General features: G+C 42.7%; 1 protein-coding gene across 4 annotated transcripts in view; it reads right to left on the bottom strand.

Annotated features, from left to right (window-relative positions):
* Positions 1-27,425, bottom strand: part of wrn (WRN RecQ like helicase) — a 138,438-nt gene that overhangs the window by 84,084 nt on the left and 26,929 nt on the right. For 2 of the 4 annotated variants that reach the window (XM_060908210.1, XM_060908212.1), the window contains 5 exons: positions 22,806-22,854; positions 22,016-22,121; positions 10,282-10,657; positions 10,091-10,171; positions 7,118-7,232 (listed from right to left, as the gene is read on the bottom strand). In XM_060908210.1, the coding sequence (XP_060764193.1) occupies positions 7,118-7,232; positions 10,091-10,171; positions 10,282-10,657; positions 22,016-22,121; positions 22,806-22,854 (727 nt within the window). The remainder of the gene's footprint in view (positions 1-7,117; positions 7,233-10,090; positions 10,172-10,281; positions 10,658-22,015; positions 22,122-22,805; positions 22,855-27,425) is intronic. The other 2 variants (XM_060908211.1, XM_060908213.1) reach the window with 2 other exon arrangements.

The following is a 27,425-nucleotide window of genomic DNA, read 5'->3' as shown; positions in this document are numbered from 1 at the left end:
TGTTTGTTGTCCGAAAACTGGTCTCTTGTATAATATGCGGCTTTCTTGACTGACATACAGGCAGCTTTCTGTGACATTTAATTTTGTGCAAGAAAACTAATGTTTGGAACTCTAAAATGTGTTTGTACTGACTCGATAATATAGAAGTAATAAAATAAAGATAGATAACAAAACTTCGTACTATTTTTATATATTTAAAAAAAAAAGCCGCCTAAGACTTTTACACAATAATGAATATATGCATTTGTACCACATCACCAAAAAATTCTCAATTCTGATTGGTCAGACAGTGAGGATTAATTTTCTAAAACAGCAGCTTTGACAGTGGTACCAGCTGCAAGCCAAATCATACGTTTATACTGATGTGCTTGTTCTGATATGTTACCTTTTCTACAGTAACAACTAGGACTTGTATAACAAATCCTTCTCTCTCACACCCACACAGCACTCTGCAAAAAGTCTTTGGCACCCTATTTTTCCCCCCATGCAAACTTTGTTATAAATTTCTATTTTATGACTTCTACATCATCAAGGTCAGTACAAAAACATTTGAGTCCAAACGTTCGTTTTCCAGCACAAAATTAAATGTTACAGAAAAATGTTTGTATCGGAGCAGTATATTACATAAGAGACGACTTTTCAGATTAAAAAGAAAACACAATGAAGGCTGCTGGGTTTTGCTACAAAATGAAGAAGCGAGTGTGACAGTCAAAAAGTGTCCTGAAGAACTGTGGCTGGTTCTGTAAGATGCTCAGTAAAACCTACAGCTCATTTCCTTATCAAACTGCACTCATTGTACCTGAAACTACAACCCCGATTCCAAAAAAGTTGGGACAAAGTACACATTGTAAATAAAAACGCAATGCAATGATGTGGACGTTTCAAAATTCCATATTTTATTCAGTACAGAACATAGATGACATATCAAATGTTTAAACTGAGAAAATGTATCATTTAAAGAGAAAAATTAGGTGATTTTAAATTTCATGAAAACAACACATCTCAAAAAAGTTGGGACAAGGCCATGTTTACCACTGTGAGACATCCCCTTTTCTCTTTACAATAGTCTGTAAACGTCTGGGGACTGAGGAGACAAGTTGCTCAAGTTTAGGGATAGGAATGTTAACCCATTCTTGTCTAATGTAGGATTCTAGTTGCTCAACTGTCTTGGGTCTTTTTTGTCGTATCTTCCGTTTTATGATGCGCCAAATGTTTTCTATGGGTGAAAGATCTGGACTGCAGGCTGGCCAGTTCAGTACCCGGACCCTTCTTCTACGCAGCCATGATGCTGTAATTGATGCAGTATGTGGTTTGGCATTGTCATGTTGGAAAATGCAAGGTCTTCCCCGAAAGAGACGTCGTCTGGATGGGAGCATATGTTGCTCTAGAACCTGGATATACCTTTCAGCATTGATGGTGTCTTTCCAGATGTGTAAGCTGCCCATGCCACACGCACTAATGCAACCCCATACCATCAGAGATGCAGGCTTCTGAACTGAGCGCTGATAACAACTTGGGTCGTCCTTCTCCTCTTTAGTCCAAATGACACGGCGTCCCTGATTTCCATAAAGAACTTCAAATTTTGATTCGTCTGACCAGAGAACAGTTTTTCACTTTGCCACAGTCCATTTTAAATGAGCCTTGGCCCAGAGAAGACGTCTGCGCTTCTGGATCGTGTTTAGATACGGCTTCTTCTTTGAACTATAGAGTTTTAGCTGGCAACGGCGGATGGCACGGTGAACTGTGTTCACAGATAATGTTCTCTGGAAATATTCCTGAGCCCATTTTGTGATTTCCAATACAGAAGCATGCCTGTATGTGATGCAGTGCCATCTAAGGGCCCGAAGATCACAGACACCCAGTATGATTTTCCGGCCTTGACCCTTACGCACAGAGATTCTTCCAGATTCTCTGAATCTTTTGATGATATTATGCACTGTAGATGATATGTTCAAACTCTTTGCAATTTTACACTGTCGAACTCCTTTCTGATATTGCTCCACTATTTGTCGGTGCAGAATTAGGGGGATTGGTGATCCTCTTCCCATCTTTACTTCTGAGAGCCGCTGCCACTCCAAGATGCTCTTTTTATACCCAGTCATGTTAATGACCTATTGCCAATTGACCCTCCAGCTGTTCCTTTTTTGCACCTTTAACTTTTCCAGCCTCTTATTGCCCCTGTCCCAACTTTTTTGAGATGTGTTGCTGTCATGAAATTTCAAATGAGCCAATATTTGGCATGAAATTTCAAAATGTCTCACTTTCGACATTTGATATGTTGTCTATGTTCTATTGTGAACACAATATTGGTTTTTGAGATTTGTAAATTATTACATTCTGTTTTTATTTACAATTTGTACTTTGTCCCAACTTTTTTGGAATCGGGGTTGTACTACACGTGTATTTTATTTTATTTTTTTTAAGCCAAGGGTCGTCTCACATCAAATATTGACTTGGTTTCATTCATTATGACTTACTGCTGTTTACAGTATTTTTTTTAAATGTTGAAACATTATTTTTTAAGCCACTTTTTCTCTACAGCATTTCCTTATATGCACCTAAGACTTTTGCACAGTACTGTGTGTATATAATTAGAGGATATTACATGGTTGCGCGAGGATATGAAGTTTATCGTCAAGTGGTGACTGTATTCACGAGCGAGCGAAATGATTCATCGATTTCCTTACGAGTGACAGAGTTTTATGTCATGGTTTTGGATCTCCGTGTCCCGGATGTAGCTCGTATAGAATTTCTTACCTTCCTACTGTGTTTAAGATCAAAACAGTAAATAATAAAACAAACACAGTAAATAGCCAGGGGCTTCAAAGTTTGGGAGAATAGCAGGGTACAAATAATTTACAGCAGGGTGCAAAATGGTAAAATGTCTGCCAGCGGCGGGCGGGCGGATGGATGGACGAATTTTTCATGGGGCGGGATGGTTTGGAACAGGCCATCTAAAATTGGGATAACATTTACCCGGGACAGGTATTTGAGGCAGGTCGTCTAGCTTAAGCTTGATTAGCGTTGTTACGCACGCCAGTGTTTCCCACAGAAATTTTGGAGACTATGGGGGCAAGCCATGGGGGAGGCGCGGGGGTTGTTTAAAATTGAGTGATATGTTAAATATTAAGTTATTACTGAAAAACTATTGATTAAAAAAACAGACACTGAGAAATGGTCCTATAAACAACTTTACCAATATAAAAGATTACCAGGACTACAAAAATGCAGAAAAATAGGCTTTACTTATCCAAATGCTCCTGTTGGTTCAAAAGTTAAAGTGCAGAGAACCTCACAGCACAACATGAAGTTACCTTAAAATATAATATAAATGCCTCAGCTTTCATGTAAGAAAAAAAAAACCTATTAATACTAGTACTGTGTACAGTCAGTCTCTCCTGAAGACTAAATTAAACAATAATTATAAACTAATAAAATAAATGGCTCAGGCTTCATAGAAGAAAAAAACAATTTGAACAGAATCTCACAGTATGATGCTGAAGCTGCCTAAACAATGGAAAATAAAATACCATTTTGGCAAAAACGTTGGCATTCATTAATTTCTTGTATTAAGTAAAAAAAAATATGTTGCCAGATACTGCTGACGTTTTACAGCCCAAAATATGTTCAAAACCCGCCAAAATGCACTTAAAACCGCCCAATCTGGCAACACAGGTGGCAGTAATGGCTGCACTCATGTCGAGGATGTAAACACAATCTGGCAACACAGGCGGCAGTAATGGCTGCACTCATGTCGAGGATGTAAACACAGTTGACGCGGCAACGGACATACATGACATAGTGGATGTAATTTACGTTCACAACTTTTTTTGCTGTCAGAAATATTTAAATTTTGTGACTCGACTGACAATAGCCGGAGGCATAACAAGCCATAGCCGGCGATTTGCCGCTGGTGACCGGCTACTTTTGAGACCGCTGAATAGCCCTATTCCACAACTGTGGTAATCCATATTATATGAAGAACCGTTCGACTAAGTAAAAGAGGAACGGCATCCATCATTATTTTAAAACATGTTTTAATGAATAAAAATACAGAAAAACAATTGAATTCGAAGGTGTCCCCAAACTTTTGACTGATGTGTGCGCACGCGTCTGTATACATTATTTTCAGAAACGGTCTCCAGTGTCATTTCACAACATGGAAACAACATTGTTTGTCTTAACGACATCAAGAGAGAGACAGATGGTGAGAGAACAACTCTTTATACAAACTTGCTCATTGGAAGTTCCACTATATTAAAATGTACTTTATCCGTTTATAGTTACAATGTGCACAAGCTGACTAGGATTCATTTTACCATTCAAAAAATAATTAACAAAAAATCTGCCATATTTCTAACCGTGTCTATTTAAAATTCTAGCAATGTTTCCTTGGAAACTTACACTATGGGTTTAACATTCTTTCTTACTTTATTAAAAATTGTATTCCGTTCTTATGGTCTAAACCAGGGGTTCCCAAACTTTTCCATGCCAAGGCCCCCCCAAACAGCATTAGCTTCTGGCCGGGGACCCCCTTTGCAAACCCACAGACAATGCTACAAAATATGTAAAGAAACAACTTTTAGAATGTTTTCTCTTACTTTTATTCAATAGTCAATAATTGTTACATTTGTTTAGCGTAAGAATATTATTAACTAACATGTTTTCAACACAAATATTTTCGCACTGAACAATAAACTGTATAACCTCCTGTAGTACCTGATTCAACTCGTTATCCATCCTTTTTGCGGCCAGTGCCTCGCGATGGAGCATGCAGTGTGTGGCCACTACATGCGGGGCCTTCTGCTTAATGAGAGCGGTCACGCCACTGGTCTTCCCGGTCATTGCCGCGGCTCCGTCCAAACACACCCCCACACAACGGGTCCAGTCCAATCCGTTAGACTCGATGTAATCGTCCAAAACTTGAAAAATGTCTTTCCCAGTAGTTCTTCTTTCAAGTGCTTTACAAAATAGTATTTCCTACACAAATCTTTCCTGTGAAATAAATCTGATGTACACAAGCAGTTGGGCCTCGTTGGATAAATCTGTGCTCTCATCCAGCTGAAGTGCGAAGTATTTGCTGGCTCTCACCTGCTCCAACAGCTGAGCAGATACGTCTTGAGCCATGTCACCAATCTGTCGGCTCACGGTGTTAGAGAGTGGGACAGCATCAATTTTTTTTAGCAGCATCCTCACCAAGCAATTCTCGGACAATGTCTTTGGTGGCTGGTAAAATCAAATCTTCTCCAATTGAATGAGGTTTTTTAGCACGAGCAATGTGGTACGAGGCTAAAAATGATGCCTTCAGGGCCCGCTCGGGGACAGTAGCTTGCTGGGTGAATGCAGCAGATTGCCTGACCAAATGCTCTTCTTTGCGTCTGAAGAAATCTACTGTTTTTTCGGCATCTGTCGGATGTTTTTGTACCAAGTGACGCTGAAGTTTCGAAGGTTTTAAGCACTCGTTTGACAGGGTCTCCAGACAGAGGACGCATTTCGGGCAATCATGGCCATTTTTCTGTATGGCTGTAAAGCCATACTTAATGTATGCTGCCTCATATTTTCGGATTTTAGTTGGCCAGGACTTCTTAGTTTTTTTCGCAGCAGTGTCCTCCACAGCAGGGCTGTTGGTTTGTTCCTTCGGTCTCTTCTTCAAAAACCTGTCCATTTTGCGCTAGCAATACGCTAGCTTGAGGAGCAAAGCAGCTTGATCAATGGCGCAAACCGCAACGTCACAGGCAATTGGAGAGATGAGCATGGCAAACAACGTTTCGATATGATGTATTATTAATAATTATATTTTATAATAATGATTAAAAAACTAATTACAATACATTTAATAATAATTATTTTTTAAAAGTATATATTTTTTCCGCATTTTTTTTGTTATCATCCCTCCAACTTTGAGGCCCCCCTAGCGCCCCCTGGCGGCCCCCATTTTGAAAACCACTGGTCTAAACTAGAAGCGCTCTCCATCAAGAAATCAGACTGCCAACTGGCTACCACTGGAAAACACTGACTTATCAAAACTCTGAAGAAACTGTAAGAATCTGGTCTTCTTCGCAGTCTTATTTGCAGAATACTAAATAATTATATCATCTAATTGTAATATTATTCCTTATCGTTATTACACACATTTTTAAACAATAGTTTGGAATCTCAACTAATATATATATATATTCACGCACTCTGTTATAACTATTTGTCTACCCCAGTAAAGCTGCCCAGAATGCCCTGCACTCATGTATACATCTCTGTGGGATGCTATACCCTCTCTCAAGTCTGGATGGATGGGTGAATGGATGGATGGAAGAAAAGAAAAAGATCACCCTGGAAATTTAATTATGCAAAACAAAAAAAAAAGTGCAATGTGTCATTCTTTAAGAAATAAGAATGGTCATCATGGGCAAATTACATCGGGATAAGTGGAATAAAGCACTTTTTGACCTGTTCTTACAGGAAAATAATCAAGTTCATGGTGGTAACTGCAACACATCACCTAGTCATTGATTATTTTCCTTTAGTATAAATACACAGGTGATTACAGAAAATTGCATACGCTGATTGGTCAAGAGATTCGGACTATTTCTCGATAATCACCTCAAGCGACTCGGCAAAATGGCGGCCAATCGCGTCGTCGCCGTAAGTGAGGAAGAATTACAAATTATGAAAGAAAATGCTGTTCCTAAAAGCACTAAAAGATGCTATGAAATTTGGTCTACAAGAATTCAAAGGCAAGGTGGAATTGTGATTTATTTTATCTGTTTCAAAACAAAGTATTTTCTGTGACTTGGCATCGGTAAGTGACAACCCTGTGCCACGCCGTTATTACATTTGCATGCTGCTTTTGAAGTTTGAAAAATAATTTTTTTTTAAATAAATCACCTGTGTATTTATACTAAAACAATTATCAACCTCAGGCTCAGTGAATATAGGTGAAGAATAACCTCGACTTTGTCTCCGTTATTATTCACCGAACCTGCGGTGAATAATTGTTAAAATATTATCAAATGCTTTACTGGTATTCCAAGAATACAGTCACAATGTGTTTTTCAGCAGTTTTCATCAACTGAGAAAACACGTTTGCATGCAAATAAAATGCATACGCTAGATAATTTACCAAATCCTTCTGCTTCGTCCTCTTCAACAACCTCATCTTCTTCATCAGCATTGACCTCAGCTTCATTAGGCTGCTTTTCACGACTATCATTCAGTTTCTCCATTTTTTCAGCACACTATTAAGAAAACAGATGAAGAGCTTCAGCTGGAGACATAACAAAAAGCTTATTTTGCAGGCTGTAAGCAGAAAACACAGCAGCTCATTTGAGGTGGCAGATTTTCAGAAGAAATGACTTTCAAACGGAAGTTTGTTTCTGATTTTCACCACTTGTAACTTGCCTGTCTGGAAGACCAGTAGGCTGTTTCACAAAAAGCTACACAAGAGTAGATCTGTAGGACGAGTATTTATCATTCTAGATAAAGCGCCAGCAACATGAGGAACACATGACTGTACTAGAATTGCCACAATCAGCTCAGCTATGCTGCGTCTCCTCGGCAGCAGACAATAAAACTCCACAATGAACAATGCACATGGGTAGATTGCCAATATGTAGTAGTTGAGTTCTTTACCATCTCAGAGAGCTGTACTGGTGTGAGACAAACAAGAGTCCTGGAACTGTCACATATACATATATACAGTGGTGCTTGAAAGTTTGTGAACCTTTTAGAATTTTCTGTATTTCTGCATAAATAGGACCTAAAACATCATCAGATTTTCACACAAGTCCTAAAAGTAGATAAAGAGAACCCAGTTAAACAAATGAGAAAAAAATTATATTACTTGGTCATTTATTTGTTGAGGAAAATGATCCAATATTACATATCTGTGAGTGGCAAAAGTATGTGAACCTTTGCTTTCAGCATCTGGTGTGACTCCCTTGTGCAGCAATAACAGCAACTAAACGTTTGCGGTAACTGTTGATCAGTCCTGCACACCGGCTTGGAGGAATTTTAGCCCATTCCTCCATACAGAACAGCTTTGACTCTGGGATGTTGGTGGGTTTCCTCACATGAACTGCTCGCTTCAGGTCCTTCCACAACATTTCGATTGGATTAAGGTCAGGATTTTGACTTGGCCATTCCAAAACATTCACTTTTTTATTCTTTAACCATTCTTTGGGAGAACGACTTGTGTGCTTAGGGTCGTTGTCTTGCTGCATGACCCACCTTCTCTTGAGATTCAGTTCATGGACAGATGTCCTGACATTTTCCTTTAGAATTCGCTGGTATAATTCAGAATTCATTGTTCCATCAATGATGGCAAGCCGTCCTGGCCCAGATGCAGCAAAACAGGCCCAAACCATGATAATACCACCACCATGTTTCACAGATGGGATAAGGTTCTTATGCTGGAATGCAGTGTTTTCCTTTCTCCAAACATAACGCTTCTCATTTAAACCAAAACGTTCTATTTTGGTCTCATCTGTCCACAAATTTTTTTTTCCAATAGCCTTCTGGCTTGTTCATGTGATTTTTTTTTTTTTTTTAAGATATTTTTTGGGCTTTTTGCACCTTTATTGGATAGGACAGTGTAGAGACAGGAAACGAGCGGGAGAGAGAGAGAGACGGGAAGGGATCGGGAAATGACCTCGGGCCGGAACCGAACCCGGGTCGCCTGCATTCACGGCACGGCGCCCCAACCACCTGAGCCACGACGCCCCCGTTCATGTGATCTTTAGCAAACTGCAGATGAGCAGCAAATGTTCTTTTTGGAGAGCAGTGGCTTTCTCCTTGCAACCCTGCCATGCACACCACTGTTGTTCAGTGTTCTCCTGATGGTGGACTCATGAACATTAACATTAGCCAATGTGAGAGAGGCCTTCAGTTGCTTAAAAGTTACCCTGCGGTCCTTTGTGACCTCGTCGACTATTACACGCCTCGCTCTTGGAGTGATCTTTGTTGGTCGACCACTCCTGGGGAGGCTAACAATGGTCTTGAATTTCATTCATTTGTACACAATCTGTCTGACTGTGGATTGGTGGAGTCCAAACTCTTTAGAGATGGTTTTGTAACCTTTTCCAGTCTGATGAGCATCAACAACACTTTCTGAGGTCCTCAGAAATCTCCTTTGTTCGTGCCATGATACACTTCCACAAACATGTGTTGTGAAGCTCAGACTTTGATAGATCCCTGTTCTTTAAATAAAACAGGGTGCCCACTCACACCTGATTGTCATCCCATTGATTGAAAACACCTGACTCGAATTTCACCTTCAAATTAACTGCTAATCCTAGAGGTTCACATACTTTTGCCACTCACAGATATGTAATATTGGATCATTTCCCTCAATAAATAAATGACCAAGTATAATATTTTTGTCTCATTTGTTTAACTGGGTTCTCTTTATCTACTTTTAGGACTTGTGTGAAAATCTGATGTTTTAAGTCATATTTATGCAGAAATATAGAAAATTCTAAAGGGTTCACAAACTTTCAAGCACCACTGTATGACACACACACGTTTGGATGTATATATTTCTATCCCCAGTTACTGGATATGAGCAATTGCGCTCTCTGATTGGCTACTCTACTACTAGGCTATCATCTCATATACCGTGAGCAGAGAAAAACAAAATGGTGGCGCGTGTTACTGAACCAACCGAGGACGAAATAAAAACTCCATTCAAACCCCCCCACCACAAAAAAAAAAAAAAAAATATGGAACAAAAGTATTTGATGGTAAGAACATATTTTTATTTTTCGAGAAATTATTATAGCAGCATTTTTTATAAATTGCCACTGTAATTTCACCCGTTTGTTTAAATTCTAAGCGGAAATTATTTTGTTGGACGTTTTGTATAAAGTTTTTATTTATCGAATTTGCAAAAAATAAAAATAAAAGTGCTCCGTTTCTCAAAATCCAGTGAATGTGGATAGAATAAAACAATCTCATTGTACATGGCTTATAGCCGACTCGGTGCCACGTGCCTCGTCGGCTATCGGTTCATATACGATTCAATTTTGTGGAATAAATTTCATAACACACACACACACACACACACAAATAAATAAATAAATAAACCATACAGCTTTACCTGAATCATTTCATTGTCAAGCTCATCATCACTTTCAAGATCATAAGACAACTCGGCAGAATCTTCCAGAGCAGATTTCTCCTTCATTAAACAGAAGAAAGCTGAGTCACTGAATCACACAAAACAAATGACTTAATATTTTTTAAAATATTTAAAAAAAAAAAAAATGCTGGGGGGAGGGGGGATCTTACCTCGAAAGCTAAAATGGACTGCTCCTCGTTCTCCTCCTGTCTGGCCTGCATCTCCAGCATCTGAAGCTCATAATCAGAGATATCCAAGGACATGATGCATTCCTTCTTTCCTGTCTGAACAGGGCCATTTTTATCCTCTTTTAGCGGCAAAGAATGCTTTACATGGTCCCTGGATGAGAAATGACCATTTCGGTCTTTAGAAGATATCTGACTAGTTTCAGGATCCGTGGTAGTGATCTCAGAACTCTGGGAGGACTCTGGACTTTGGTCCATGCTGGCTTTAGAGAAACGCTCTTCTGCTTTGTTTTGGTTGCTTTTCAGGAGCTCTTTAAGAGATGCAACTTGCTGAGACAAGTCATCCACTAGCTTTTCAGTTCTGCAGGATCAAAATCAAAATTTGTTGATTGTCAATAAATATTCTTCAACCAGTTTACTAAAGAAAAAGTCTCTGTGAGAACATTGTGAGGCAATGCTGATGGTCAATAGTTGTATTTGGGTCATTCCATGCCAAATCAACAAATATCTGACAAATTTATGCTCGACCATCTCAGATTTCAATGAAATTTGGAGGGCTCAGAGATACTATTAAAAGTTAATCCCCAAAATTTGAGCTTCCTATCTCCAACGGTTTCAGAGATACAGGCATTTGAATTTTTCGATTTTTTTGCATTTTGCTCAAAACATACATATTTCAAAGTGCAATATAATCTTTATTATGCAAGATAGGAACCTAAAATTTTGCACAGAGAGACTCAATGTCTTGTACTACAAGCTTCAACTTAGAATTTCAATGGTCATTGTATATTAGATGGTGATTTTAACAAGGAAATTAAAAAGACAAATTTGCATTTTTTGCAGTTTTAATTCATTCTGGAAGCTTGCCTGTGGCAGTAATGCTTAAACTAAGAATTTTATTCAAATCTACACAGAAATATCTACCAATTTCAGTTTTACCAAGTCTCCACTATTCCTAGTTTGTCTGTAATAGGGTTTTGAAATTCGCCGATTTCTAAAACATGCCATTTTCAGTAGCAAGAAATCCAATGTGGGATAGCAGTTAGGAACTTGTAAATTTTTTTCAGTAATCCCCAAGACCCATATTTTATATTTCCAAATTTTTGTTATGTGTCTCTCAAGTATTTTTAAACTACAGGGGTTTAAAAAAATCCATTTTCACCAAATTTGAATTTTTGATATATTTTCATATAACTGATATTTGAGGGTTAATAAATGCTTCAATAAGGCTCAAGTAGGTTAGGAGACATGTTTCTTCCTCAATTTTAAATAAAATTTCAATTAATGCTCAGTATTAATTATTTGTAAATTGATTTTAATCTAAGACTGTGTAACATTAGCAATCAATGACCAGCTATTGTGTACCAGTCAACAGCCAGCCTTATCAATATCAACACAGCACAATAGGTGACCTTTGATACCAGAACAGGTGGCTCATATCTTAGTTTTAGTCTGTAAACTGCATACTTGTTCAGATAACATTATATTGCTTGGATTATATTAAATACACTAATACAGAGCACTGAGAAAATTTACCAATGTATTTAATATAATCCAAGCAATATAAATGTTATTTGAACAAGTATGCAGTTTACAGACTCAAACTATAAGATATGAGCCACCTGTTCTGGTATCAAAGGTCACCTATTGTGCTGTGTTGATATTGATGAGGCTGGCTGTTGACTGGTACACAATAGCTGGTCATTGATTGCTAATGTTACACAGTCTTAGATTAAAATCAATTTACAAATAATTAAATACTGAGCATTAATTGAAATTTTATTTAAAATTGAGGAAGAAACATGTCTCCTAACCTACTTTAGCCTTATTGAAGCATTTATTAACCCTCAAATATCAGTTATATGAAAATATATCAAAAATTCAAATTTGGTGAAAATGGATTTTTTAAACCCCTGTAGTTTAAAAATACTTGAGAGACACATAACAAAAATTTGGAAATATAAAATATGGGTCTTGGGGATTACTGAAAAAAATTTACAAGTTCCTAACTGCTATCCCACATTGGATTTCTTGCTACTGAAAATGGCATGTTTTAGAAATCGGCGAATTTCAAAACCCTATTACAGACAAACTAGGAATAGTGGAGACTTGGTAAAACTGAAATTGGTAGATATTTCTGTGTAGATTTGAATAACATTCTTAGTTTAAGCATTACTGCCACAGGCAAGCTTCCAGAATGAATTAAAAATGCAAATTTGTCTTTTTAATTTCCTTGTTAAAATCACCATCTAATATACAATGACCATTGAAATTCTAAGTTGAAGCTTGTAGTACAAGACATTGAGTCTCTCTGTGCAAAATTTTAGGTTTCTATCTTGCATAATAAAGTTTATATTGCACTTTGAAATATGTATGTTTTGAGCAAAAAAACAAAAAAAATCGAAAAATTCAAATGCCTGTATCTCTGAAACTATTGGCGATAGGAAGCTCAAGTTTTGGGGATTAACTTCTTTTAATAGCATCTCTGAGCCCTCCAAATTTAATTGAAATCTGAGATGGTCGAGCATAACCTCTTGTTGATTTGGCATGGAATGACCCATTTACAGATTTTCCAGCGCCATTATTTATTTAATCATCATGTACAATGGAAGGAAATATTACTCCATTTGAAGTCTATTTGGCTTTTTTTTTATGCATCATTATATCAGCTTTAGAATTCTGACATTAAATTGCTCATACTTTACTGAATCTGATCACGTACCTATATTAGTTTAAAGTTTTTCTTCCCCTTGGTCTTAGGCTAAATAATGTCTACACCCCATAATTCTGCATGTTTTCTATTGCAAGCTTGTGTATCTACAGAAATGCGCCAAATTCAGTGCTCCAGTCCAGAATATAGAAAACGAGTAAGAAAGAACCAACACAATCTATTATCCCATTTCCACTTCAGTGCAAATGGGATCTTGAAATTGCTTAGGTTTAGTGTACACGTCATAGTAGTAGTTAGACAAGGGTCATTTCTCACTCTGTTTTCAAGATATCTGGGTAGTGACCATATGCGATCTCCTTATCATGCATGATGTCATAAAATTTTCGGGAATGGCTATGAATGGGACCAGCTGGTACAGTACCAGGACAAGTTAGACAAAATTCTTTCATGCCATCCTCCATGGCCCTTATACCTTAATACTTTTTTTGCACTCATTTGACCTCTGACCTTGACCCTTTGCCAGAATTAGCTCAAAGGTCACTTATGCATTAATTAGCTACTCCTCCCTCATTTTTTCATGAATTTTTACCCAATTGGGGACAGAGAACCTATTTAGGGGGGCTTCAAAATACCTTGCATCGGTTAAGCGATTTGACCTGTTTTCACCGAGTTACGTGACCTTGAACTTGTCAATTAGGTGACTCTATAGCAAAAAGTGAGAGTTTTGTCCATTTTTCATGGTCTTTGAGCCAGCCTTGCTCCTTTGCCATAGAAAACCATGTTTTAATGAATATTTATAGTTTTGACCGAGGTCAATATTAGGTGACATATTTTCAAATGGCCTCTCTCTCAAAAACCGAGCAAGATAAGGCCATAGTTACTATTAACCGTGAATAGGAAGTCATACATGGACTTTCTTTTGGCACCAAAAAAAAAAAAAAAAAAAAAAAACACCTGACCTGGAGTGACCCTGAAAAGTCAGATCGGTGACACCCATATTTTCGAAGGCCTGTATCTCAAACTGTGCTAGATAGGTCCATAGTTACTATTAAATCATGAATAGGAACTCCTATATGGACTTTCTTTTGGCACCAAAAAATTTGATCTAGAGTGGCCTTGAAAGGTCAAATCAATGATCTCCATATTTTAAATGGCTTGTATTATGAAAACGGTGAGAGACCGGTCCATAGTTCCGATTGATCGTGAACAGGCAGTCATACAGTTAGGTCCATATATATTTGGACACGGACACAAATTTTGTTTTTTTTTACCTGTTTACTGAAACATACACTACGTTCAGACTGCAACCTGAAACGACCCATATCCGATTTGTTGTGAAATCCGATTTTTTTGTTAGGCCGTTCACATTACCAATTATATGAGACTTGTATGCGATCTCCAACATGAACGGAAAACGACCCAAAAGTGTCCCGCATGCGCAAACTGACACGTAATAAGCACATCGTGTGCTGTGCGTGCGAGTGAGTGAGAGTGTCTGTGTGAGAGCTTGTGTGTGTGTGAATGAGAGTGTCTCTGCGTGAGAGAGAGTGTCTCTGTGTGAGAGAGAGGGTGTGTGTGAGTGAGTGGGGCCGTGGCAGCAACCTCCGTTGAAAGATTGATTGAAGTGCGCATGCTCTCTACATAAACACCGTCTAGTGCAGACATCCCAAGTCTCCCGGAAGTTCCGGGAGTCTCCCGCATATTGATAGCGGCTCCCTGATGCCCGCAAATTAGAGAATATCTCCCGGAATCTAGAGCAAGTGAGCAAGCGTGTGCACGCGAAACATTAATGTCTGCATCGCGCATATGACGGAGTGCAAGAGAGACTGTGTGTGCGCCTGTTCATGTAGCGCATTGTCATTGTTGTTGTTTTCCACCAAAGAGGCGGGATTAGCCAACGCAGAATAGTGACGTTTGTCTCTTGTTGATGACGTGTAGGTCGCATGAATGCGACCTGTCCGGTCAGACTGCAGTCGCATGTGAAAATAACGGATATGAATCAGATTTAGGACCACATATCCAAGCAGCCTGGGTCACATGTGAAAAAATCGGATCGGTGTCGTTCAGATTGTAAATAACAAATCGGATACAGGTCGCATATGGGCAAAAAAAAAAAAAAATCGGATATGGGTTGTTTCAGGGTGCAGTCTGAACGTAGTCATATTCAAGTTATAGTTATATAATGGACATGGACATAAAGTCCAGACTTTCAGCTTTCATTTGAGGGTATCCACATTAAAATTGGATGAAGGGTTTAGGAGTTTCAGCTCATTAACATGTGCCACCCTGTTTTTAAAGGGACCAAAAGTAATTGGACAATTGACTCAAAGGTTATTTCATGGGCAGGTGTGGGAAATTCCTTCGTTATGTCATTCTCAATTAAGCAGATAAAAGGCCTGGAGTTGATTTGAGGTGTGGTGTTTGCATTTGGAAGATTTTGCTGTGAAGAAAACATGCGGTCAAAGGAGCTCTCCATGCAGGTGAAACAAGCCATCCTTAAGCTGTGAAAACAGAAAAAACACATCCGAGAAATTGCTACAATTAGGAGTGGCAAAATCTACAGTTTGGTACATCCTGAGAAAGAAAGCACTGGTGAACTCATCAATGCAAAAAGACCTGGACGCTCACAGAAGATAACAGTAGTGGATTGTGGCAGCGGGGGTGTGGTCAAGCGCCGGTCTGTGACAGGAGGGCGGAGTCAGGGAAGGTAAGTGGCAGAATCACTTCACCTGAGAGCAATTAACCTGTGTTTGTGTGTCTTCCCAGCAACCACGCCCTATATAAGGAGAGAGAGAGAGAGAGAGAGAGAGCGCAGAGGAAGTGAGCTCTCTCCCGCACCAGATGACTTGTGTGTGTGTGTGTATGCATGTGGCTGGGAGAGTATACATTGCGACTGAAAAGTGCAAAATAAAATAGTTTTTGGAACTCAGTTCTGGCCTGCTGTGCTTCTGTGCTCCACCCACCTGCTCTGACATCTACAGTGGTGCCGAAACCCGGGATCTGGAGCACAGCAGCCTCACAGCCCCATGGAGTCCTCCCCGTTTGCTGAACTGGTCCACGCCCTTGCCACGGCCCAGCAAAGCCAGCACCAGGCGCTACTCACCCTCCGAAAGGAGCAAGAAGAGCGGTTCGAGGCCCTGGTGTTGGCCCAACAAGAAGATCGACAGGCGTTCCGGCACCTCCTCGCGTCGGCGGGGTCCACCAGCGCTCCTACCGCAGGCCCGTCTCCCCTCACTGTCACCAAGATGGGCCCGCAGGATGACCCCGAGGCGTTCATCACGCTCTTTGAGCAAGTCGCCGAAGCCTCGGGGTGGCCGATGGAGCGGCGCGCCTCCTCCCCCTGCTCACGGGAGAAGCACAGCTGGCCGCGCTACAGCTCCCCGCCGACCGCCGTCTGGCCTACGCGGACCTCCGCCGGGCCGTCCTCCAGCGCGTGGGGCGCACTCCAGAACAGCAGCACCAGCGCTTCTGCGCGCTGCGCTTGGAGGAAGTCGGCCGGCCGTTCGCGTTTGGCCAGCAGCTCCGGGACGCCTGCTGGCGGTGGCTGAGGGCCAACAACCGCGACGCCGAAGGAATCCTCGACCAGGTGGCGCTGGAATAGTTCTTCGCTCGCTTGACAGCAGGAGCTGCAGAGTGGGTCCGGTGCCACTCCCCGGCGTCGCTGGATTAGGCAGTCAAGCTGGCGGAGGACCATTTGGCGGCTGTCCCGGCAGCAGGACGGCAGATGGCATCTTCTCTTCTCTCCTCTTCTCTCTCTCCCCCTCCTCCTGTGTCCCGTCCTCGCCCCATTCCCCCACCACGGAGGCGGGGGCCGGCCCCACCCCAGCCGGCCCGCCGCACCCGCGGTGCCCTCCCGTTTCTCCCTTCTGTGTCTGTCTCTCCCCCACCTCAGGTGAGTGAACCCCAGATCACCAGTGCAGAGGGAAAGCCCGGGCCGGTTGGCTGGCACTGCGGGGAGCCGGGCCACCTTCAACAGCAGTGCACGACAATGGAAGTGGGCGCGGTGGTTCGGATCCCCGACGCGCCAGAGGCCGCCCTCGATCGGGCCGGAGCGTATCGCATACCGGTGAGTATCCAAGGGGCTACATATCAGGCGTTGGTGGATTCTGGTTGTAATCAGACCTCAATTCGCCAAAGCCTGGTTCAAAACGAGGCATTGGGTGGAGCACAAGGGGTGAGGGTGTTGTGTGTGCACGGGGATGTTCACCGCTACCCTTTGGTGTCGGTCCACATTATTTTCAGAGGGGAAAAATTTATAGTGAAGGCGGCGGTTAATCCTCGCCTTACCCACTCTTTAATTTTGGGGACTGATTGGCCAGGATTTCGGGGTTTAATGACGCGCCTAGTAGAGAGTGGGTCCTGCCAGTTGACAGGGGGAGGTCCCGGTGTCGCTTTGGCGGGAGCAGCTGTCACAGAGCCGTCTACGTCATCTCCAGGTCAGAGTGAGGAGCCGCTGGCGGCTCCTCTCTCTATTGGGGAATCCCTCGCGGATTTCCCATTAGAGCAGTCGCGAGACGAGACTCTGCGGCATGCGTTTGACCAAGTGAGAGTAATCGATGGTCAAACGCTCCCGCCGAACGCCACCCCGTCCTTCCCCTACTTCGCGATTATGAAGGATAGATTATACCGAGTGACGCAGGACACTCAAACTAAAGAGCGAGTCACGCAGCTTTTGATTCCAAAGAGCCGCCGGGAATTGGTATTCCAGGCGGCTCACTTTAATCCCATGGCCGGACACTTAGGGCAGGATAAAACACTAGCCCGAATAATGGCCCGATTCTATTGGCCGGGGATTCGCGGCGATGTCCGTAGGTGGTGTACAGCATGCCGCGAATGCCAGTTAGTAAATCCAGCGGTCATTCCAAAAGCGCCTTTGCGCCCTCTACCGTTAATCGAGACCCCGTTTGAGAGAATTGGGATGGATCTCGTCGGGCCATTAGATCGGTCAGCACGAGGGTACCGCTTTATATTAGTTCTGGTGGACTATGCAACGCGATACCCGGAAGCAGTGCCTCTGTGCAATATCTTAGCACGCAGTATTGCAGAGGCACTCTTCCGTGTCATCTCCCGAGTTGGAATCCTGAAAGAGATTCTGACTGACCAAGGCACTACGTTTATGTCACGAACACTGCGCGAACTGTATGGGTTATTGGGGATTAAGCCGATCCGCACCAGCGTATATCACCCACAAATGGACGGTTTAGTGGAACGGTTCAACCGCGCCCTCAAAAATATTAAGAAATTCGTAAGTGAGGACGCACGTAATTGGGATAAGTGGCTCGAACCCTTGCTGTTCTCAGTGCGAGAGGTCCCCCAAGCCTCCACGGGGTTCTCCCCGTTCGAATTATTATATGGGCATAAGCCGCGCGGCATCCTGGACGTGCTGCGGGAAAATTGGGAGGAGGGACCTTCACAAAGTAAGAACGAAATTCAGTACGTTATGGACCTGCGCGCAAAACTCCACACACTCACCCACCTAACTCAGGAGAATTTGCGGCAGGCCCCGGAACGGCAAGCCCGCCTGTACAACAAGGGTACGCGCCTTAGAGAGTTCACACCGGGAGATAAAGTACTCGTACTGTTGCCCACGTCGAGCTCCAAATTGATCGCCAAGTGGCAAGGGCCCTTTGAGGTCACACGGCGAGTCGGGGACGTCGACTATGAGGTGAGGCGAACAGACGGGTGGGGCGCTACAGATCTACCACCTCAATCTGCTGAAACTCTGGAACGAGGAGGTCCCCGTGGCGTTGGTGTCGGTAGTTCCGGAGAAGGCGGAGCTGGGGCCGGAGGTTCAAAAAGGGACATTGGCATCACGTACCTCTCCGGTCCCCTGTGGAGACCACCTCTCCCTGACCCAACTCACGGAGGTCGCCCAGTTGCAGGCCGAGTTTTCGGATGTGTTCTCGCCCCTGCCCGGTCGCACTAACCTCATAGAACAACACAGAGATGCCCCTGGGGGTGGTAGTGCGTAGCCGCCCTTACAGGCTACCCGAACACAAAAAAAAAAGGTGGTTCGGGAAGAACTTCAGGCCATGCTCGAAATGGGCATCGTCGAGGAGTCCCACAGTGACTGGAGCAGCCCGGTGGTCTTGGTTCCCAAGGCTGACAGCTCAGTCCGGTTCTGTGTGGACTATAGAAAAGTCAACGCGGTGTCTAAATTCGACGCGTACCCAATGCCTCGCATTGATGAGCTGCTCGATCGACTAGGCACGGCTCGCTTTTACTCGACACTGGATTTGACGAAGGGATATTGGCAGAACCCCTTGACTCCATTATCCCGGGAGAAAACGGCCTTTTCCACACCGTTCGGCTTACACCAGTTCGTCACACTTCCGTTTGGGCTGTTTGGGGCGCCCGCTACGTTTCAGCGGCTGATGGACAGGGTCCTCCGGCCCCACGCCACCTATGCGGCCGCGTATTTAGATGATATTATCATTTATAGTAATGACTGGCAGCGGCACCTGCAACACCTGAGGGCCGTCCTTAGGTCGCTGAGGCGGGCAGGACTCACTGCCAACCCAAAGAAGTGTGCGATTGGGCGGGTGGAAGTACGGTATCTGGGCTTCCACTTGAGCAACGGGCAGGTGCGTCCCCAAATTAATAAAGACAGCAGCGATTGCGGCCTGCCCGAGGCCCAAGACCAAAAAGGGGGTGAGACAGTTCCTGGGGCTGGCTGGCTACTATCGTAGGTTTATACCTAATTATTCAGACGTCACCAGCCTGCTGACTGACCTCACTAAAAAGGGGGCGCCAGATCCGGTCCAGTAGACAGAGCAGTGTCAGCGGGCTTTCTCTGAGGTAAAGGCTGCACTGTGTGGGGGGCCACTTTTACACTCCCCTGACTTCTCTCTCCCTTTTACGTTACAGACGGATGCGTCGGACAGAGGGCTGGGGGCCATTTTGTCCCAGCAGGTGGAGGGGGAGGACCGCCCCATCCTTTACATCAGTTGGAAGCTGTCAGTGCGTGAGGGGCGCTACAGCACGATTGAGAAGGAGTGCCTGGCGATCAAGTGGGCGGTCCTCGCCCTCCGTTACTACCTGCTGGGGCGCCCTTTCACCTTCTGTTCGGACCACGCGCCCCTCCAGTGGCTCCACCGCATGAAGGATGCCAACGCGCGGATCACCCGTTGGTATCTGGCACTCCAGCCCTTCAACTTCAAGGTGGTCCACAGGCCGGGGGCGCAGATGGTCGTGGCGGACTTCCTCTCCCGTCAAGGGGGGGGGGGGGGGGAGTCGGCTGCAGGCCAGACGGGCGCCCGGCCTGAGTCGGGCGGTGGGGGTATGTGGCAGCGGGGGCGTGGTCAAGCGCCGGTCTGTGACAGGAGGGCGGAGTCAGGGAAGGTAAGTGGCAGAATCACTTCACCTGAGAGCAATTAACCTGTGTTTGTGTGTCTTCCCAGCAACCACACCCTATATAAGGAGAGAGACAGCAGAGGAAGTGAGCTCTCTCCCGCACCAGATGACTTGTGTGCGTGTGTGTGCGCGCGCGCGCGCGTGTGTGTGTGTGTATGCATGTGGCTGGGAGAGTATACATTGCGACTGAAAAGTGCAAAATAAAATAGTTTTTGGAACTCAGTTCTGGCCTGCCGTGCTTCTGTGCTCCACCCACCTGCTCTGATATCTACATGGATGATTGCAGAATAATTTCCACGGTGAAGAGAAACCCCTTCACAACAGCCAACCAAGTGAACAACACTCTCCAGGAGGTAGGCGTATCAATATCCAAATCTACCATAAAGAGAAGACTGCATGAAAGTAAATACAGAGGGTTCACTGCACAGTGCAAGCCACTCATAAGCCTCAAGAATAAAAAGGCTAGATTGGACTTTGCTAAAAAACATCTAAAAAAGCCAGCACAGTTCTGGAAGAACATTCTTTGGACAGATGAAACCAAGATCAACCTCTACCAGAATGATGGAAAGAAAAAAAGTATGGCAAAGGCGTGGTACAACTCATGATCCAAAGTATACCACATCATCTGTAAAACACGGCGGAGGCAGTGTGATGGCTTGAGCATGCATGGCTGCCAGTGGCACTGGGTCACTAGTGTTTATTGATGTGACACAGGACAGAAGCAGCCGGATGAATTCTGAGGTATTCAGAGACATACTGTATGCTCAAATCCAGCCAAACTGATTGGTCGGCATTTCGTAATACAGATGGACAATGACCCAAAACATAAAGCCAAAGCAACCCAGGAGTTTATTAAAGCAAAGAAGTGGAATATTCTTGAATGGCCAAGTCAGTCACCTGATCTCAACCCAATTGAGCATGCATTTCACTTGTTAAAGACTAAACTTCAGACAGAAAGGCCCACAAACAAACAGCAACTGAAAACCGCTGCAGTAAAGGCCTGGCAGAGCATTAAAAAGGAGGAAACACAGCGTCTGGTGATGTCCATGAGTTCAAGACTTCAGGCAGTCATTGCCAACAAAGGGTTTTCAACCAAGTATTAGAAATGAACATTTTATTTACAATTATTTACTTTGTCCAGTTACTTTTGAGCCTCTGAAATGAAGGGATTGTGTTTAAAAAATGCTTTAGTTCCTCACATTTTTATGCAGTCATTTTGTTCAACCCACTGGATTAAAGCTGAAAGTCTGAACTTCAACTGCATCTGAATTGTTTTGTTCAAAATTCATTGTGGTAATGTACAGAACCAAAATTAGAAAAATGTTGCCTCTGTCCAAATATTTATGGACCTAACTGTATATGGGTTTTCATTTGAGAACACTGGTTTTGCCAGTGGAGTGACCATGACAGGTCAGATCAATGAGCTGCATATTTTTCACTGGTCTGCATCAAGAAGTTGATGAAAGATAGGAACTTAGTTAATATTATTAACCATGGAAGTATTATATCCTTTTCCCTTTGTCATCAGATTCCAGGCAAGTTGCCTCATTTCTCTCAGTTCTGTGACCTTTGTCCCAAGGCCTCAGGTGTGGAAATGGGATGCCATTGGCACAATATCTCTAGTTTAAATACTGCACTTGCAAATCCATTACTACACCAACTTTAACGTACGAACAAAACCGGTATAAATATAACCTGCTTGTACAGTTGAATCCCTCAGGAATGCATCTTGTAATGTCTTCAAGTTCTCTGCTTATCTGACAAAGCTTCTGCTTCAAGCCATCCTGAGCCTTCAGTGAACCTGTATTATTGCAATATGAACATATTTGTGGAGATGGTTAGCAGATTGATTGTTATAAAGGAGGATGGAAAAACAATTTTGGCCAAATTAAATACAGATCATTTCGCCAACTAGGATACATTATATGGCCAAAGATTTTTGGACACCTGACCATCACATCCATATGTGCTTGAACATCCCATTAGTTCCCCTTTGCTGTTATGATATAATAAGCTTGAATCTTCCAAGAAGGCTTTCCACTAGATTTTGGAGTGGATTTGCTCATTACACCACAAGTACTTTAGTTAGATGAGGTACTGATGTCAGGACTGAGGAGGATTGGGGTGCAATCAGTATTCAAGGTCATCCCAAAAGGTGTTCAGTGGAGTTGAGGTCAGGGATCTGTGCAGAACACTTGAGTTCTTCCACTCCAACTTTGGCAAACCATGTCTTCATAGAGCTCGCTTGTGCACAGGGGCACTGTCATGCTGGAATATGGCTAGGCCTTTGAGTTCCAGTCAAGGGAAATTGTCACGTTACAGCAAACAAAAGCCATCCTGTACAATTTGTGGCAACAGTTTTGCAAAGAACCACATATGGGTGTGATGGTTAGGTATGTACAAACTTTTGGCCATACAATGTATATCTACCACTTACTTTCTTGTATTTAAAAAAAAAAAAAGCATATACAAAAAGTGCATTCACCTGAGTTTAACACCATTCTTTCTAGCTTCTGATATGCTATGAATCCAGCCTGGAAGGAAATGTGAAGAAGTCACCAAAATGCTTTGGCCTTTTAATTTTTTTTTTTTAATTTAACCAAAATATGCCCATAAAAATAATCCATGCCACTCTGATGTGATACCACACTGAAGTAAATTTATTTCTGCATAATAACATGGTCTGGATTATGTTATTCCACTTATACCACAGCAGTTTACCAAACGATTAGAATACAAAATTTTTTAACGTTATATCCACAAGCCGGGGCGGCACAGTGGTGTAGTGGTTAGCGCTGTCGCCTCACAGCAAGAAGGTCCGGGTTCGAGCCCCGTGGCCGACGAGGGCCTTTCTGTGTGGAGTTTGCATGTTCTCCCCGTGTCCGCGTGGGTTTCCTCCGGGTGCTCCGGTTTCCCCCACAGTCCAAAGACATGCAGGTTAGGTTAACTGGTGACTCCAAATTGACCGTAGGTGTGAATGTGAATGGTTGTCTATGTGTCAGCCCTGTGATGACCTGGCAACTTGTCCACGGTGTACCCCGCCTTTCGCCCATAGTCAGCTGGGATAGGCTCCAGCTTGCCTGCGACCCTGTAGAACAGGATAAAGTGGCTACAGATAATGAGATGAGATGGGATATCCACAAGCCAATTTGGTTCTGCTTATCACTTGTTATAGCAACCTCTCTCTTCAATTAAATAAGACAAAAAAAAAAAACTAGTCATTTAAACAAGAAAAAGCCCAGACTGCTTCCATAAAATGTCAAATGTCTAACAAACAAACAAATAAATAACACCCCCCCCCCAAAGTGATGCATTTTACTTTCTTAAAGTGCATATCACGGGTAAATTCAGGAGCAAGATCAATGGGAATTCTCTTATTTTATATTAAACTTTGGTCAAATATCTGTAACATTCTGCATTCTCTGCAATTTTTTTCCCTTGCGCAATGCCAGAAAAATTCAGTTGAAATCAAGCCATTTGAGGCGACTTGGTCCGCCTCTGAAAAAAACTTGCCATTTGGATTTCCTGGCAAACATTGATTTTCGTGATGTCACATGCAGGACTCCTCCCTCTGAATCCTACGTCAGCGCTAGTTTGTTTATGAGAAAACGACCTGATGGTTTTCTGCAAATTTCTTCAACGTTATCGCGTAATTATTAAAATGGTTAACAGATGTATCGTAGGAGGGTGTAGCAACACCAATCATGATGGGATTAGTACTCATCGTTTTCCAAAAGACCGGACAATGAGAGAGAAATGGGAGCACTTGGTCTACACAGGCTGTGCACTGAAACCGTGCAAAGCTCGCGCAGCCTGCTGGCGCTTCCGCAGGTAACGTCACGACTCTGGCTCCAGATTCCCTTGGGATTTTTCCAGACGCGTTTTGTTATTTTATTTTTTCTGCTGTAGACAGATGACCTTGTGCAAAATTACCCTTCTGGACGAGTGTCCATACTTTCATATAAAAAAAAAAAAAAAAACTGGTCCAGAATATGCACTTTAAAGTGCTGATGACACGTTTTTGACATCTTTGGCGATGTTTTATAACACAAAAAGTAATTCCCGATGATCCATATATTAATTCACGAAGGCGCCTATTTTACAAGTTATGATGATAAACGCGGCTATTTGGGCAAATCTGACGGGGCTGCAGCACCCAGGAGACGAAGGAGGAGGAGGAGCTATATGACGTCAGCGAAAGAACCTTCCTCCTAACTTACCAGTTTGTTGTTGATGCGACAGATGTTCAGTTTATCATTATTAGTATTTTTATTAGACATTATTATACATTATTTTATATATATATATATATATATATATATATATATATATATATATATAAAAAATAATGCCTTCGCGTTGTGTTGCCGGCTTTTGCTCCAAAACCCACAAGGATGGGGTAAGTTTATTCAAGTTTCCCAGAGATCCCGAGCTGCATGCGAAGTGGGTGAAGCAAGTCAGGTGCACTCGTGACAAGTGGAAGCCCTCACCAACATCCGTCCTGTGCTCTGAACACTTCGATTTGGATTGTTTTGACACCCTTCCCAGCTTAAAAGAATCTCTTGGGTGTTCAGTTCAGCACAAACGTGTGTTACTACCATCGGCAGTGCCTACACAGTGTTGCCAGATTGGGAGGTTTCCCACCCAGTTGGGTAGTTTCAAGTGCATTTTGGTGGGTTTTGAACATATTTTGGGCTGGAAAATGTCAGCAGTATCTGGCAACAGATACTGCTGACGTTTTCCAGCCCAAAATATGTTCAAAACTAGGGGTCGACCGATAATCGGCCTGGCCGATATATCGGGCCGATATTCTGCATTTTTAGGGTTATCGGTATCGGCCATAATTTCCACCGATATGCCGATAACATGCCTTTTTCCAGTCATTTCGTTCCTAACGCGACTGTCACTGCACGTCCTTTCCTGCACTCGCCTCTCTGAGTTCAAGAACACGGTCCCGCCCACCACAACATCTGATTTGTTTGGCTCAAGAGATGTAGCCAATCAACACGCGTAGCTAACCGCTGTGAACTGTTTCAAGGCGGCCGTACAGGCACTCGGGCAGAAGCAGATCCCATTTCAAGGTAAGAACACGCTGCTTTTGCCGCAATAAGTCACAAACACACAAGTTGCAAAAGCACATCATTATATGTTTACATTCTTCATCTCCTACTCGTTAAAATTGTCCATTTGCATCTGTGTAGCCAGGCAAACTTAGCTTACGGAAGGAAGCACTTGAATTAGCCTACAACCAACTAGTCTCGCTGAAACTACGTCATGTAGTAAGCAGTCCCCAGCATAACGTAGGCTGCAGTCATTTTTAAATCCCCGTCTGGAAACGTTGTGAATGTGTCAGTAGTTCTACTCGAACAGTAGAATGACAGCCATACAGAGAGGTGGTCAAGGGAAGACGAAATAAAATGTAGTGTTTGTGCTCTGTAGGCTAGCGCAAGCCTACTGGCTATTTGTTATGGTGATGAGTAAACTTCATGACGTGACTCGTGCTCAGAAAGCGCATTGCACTTGTATATGTTAGGTAAATTTATAAAGCGCTATTTGAACATTTAAACAAGCCAGGTGTGATATGGTGCTAGTAGGCTATGTTTGTCAGGACGCTTGTTGTGGGCTCAGTAATTAATTGTGTCGTGGATGCACACTTGCTTGGATAAATGCTAATGAACGAAATACATCAATTAAACTCTTGACTTAAATGTTCTTATGCTACTTCACATTGCGCTGTAATGTACTCCACTAGTATTTATAATTCTTGCGCAAGTGATTCTCCTCGCTCGCGCTTCTGATTCGGAAAGCGATATACTCTTAAAGGAGCAGCCGCTCCTTTTAACCAGAGCTTTTAACATGCGGAGCAACTGTGCTTCCTTCACTACAATATCCTAAATTGGGAATATTAGGCTTGGGCATTAAAAGCATTAGAATGTAGATAGTTACTTGTTAAGCTGTTACATAATAGGGAGTGATAGCCGACTTTGTTTGATTTTACTTTTTAAAAAATGCTGCAGGCAGCTCCCGACACTTGATTTTGTTATTTAAAAACTACTTTAAGTTGGTAAGTCTTACTTAGTTCTTAGTGTAAAAGAATCCAGAGTGTATTTTCATTTATTTTCCACTGAAAATGGTGAGCTGTAATATAGTAGGGAGTGATTTATTTTTTTATTGGTGAATATTTTATTTTATTTCTCATTTTATTCTAACTAATTTTTGACTTTATTGTACAAATGCTGCTGGCATCTCCCTGCACAAAATTTCATGTTCAATTTTACAATTAAACATACATTTCATGGATATGAAGGTCTGTGTCAGTGTGTGCTATTTTTAATTTCATGTGAATTATAATGTTTACATTTATCAGTTGCACATATCGGTTATCGGCATCCCAATTCCATAATAATCGGTATCGGCCCCGAAAAAAACATATCGGTCGATCCCTATTCAAAACCCACCAAAATGCACTTGAAACCGCCCAACTGGGCGGGAAACCTCCCAATCTGGCAACACTGCCAGTATTCCGGAGGGGGTCTACTAGTAGCTATGCCGAATCCAAAGACAGTCCTCCTGTCAGAACATGTGTTGTGAAATGACATAAGATAAAGGTAGGTAGAGCTATAGATTCTACATGATAATCATAAATGTAATCATAAAGTCGGCGTGATATCAGTCATGTATTTGCTTGTGAAAGCTTGCGGCTTTCATGTAACTGCCGCCTAGCAACGAGAGGCAAAGGGTAAAGAGGGTAGGCTATCATAGATTCTATTCGGAAGAGATCAACACAATTCTAGACTCCCAGAAGAGGAAGAGCTAGCACTAGAGAGTTCACCGGCGTTTTCATGCGCCATTTCCATTGAGTAGAACCAGAGTAGAACAGCCAGTGAACCGCAGCGTGTTCTTCCGCTGACGTCACATGGCCGCGAGCCACGGACCCAGTTTTCTTGCGCTGTGCAATTAAAAGTTGGATATTCGCGTAACAGCTTCTTTTCACGTAATTATAACAGAAATCTAACATGTTTGCCATGTTGTATAGTTTATTTAAGAAATTGCATAGAGTCATGTTCGTGTCATCAGCCCTTTAAACATCAGGATTTTTATAAGT

The sequence above is a fragment of the Neoarius graeffei genome, chromosome 25 (assembly GCF_027579695.1).
Source record: "Neoarius graeffei isolate fNeoGra1 chromosome 25, fNeoGra1.pri, whole genome shotgun sequence".
Taxonomy (NCBI): domain Eukaryota; kingdom Metazoa; phylum Chordata; class Actinopteri; order Siluriformes; family Ariidae; genus Neoarius; species Neoarius graeffei.
Note: the sequence above shows the minus strand (reverse complement) of the source record. Positions and strands in the feature narration are given on the sequence as shown.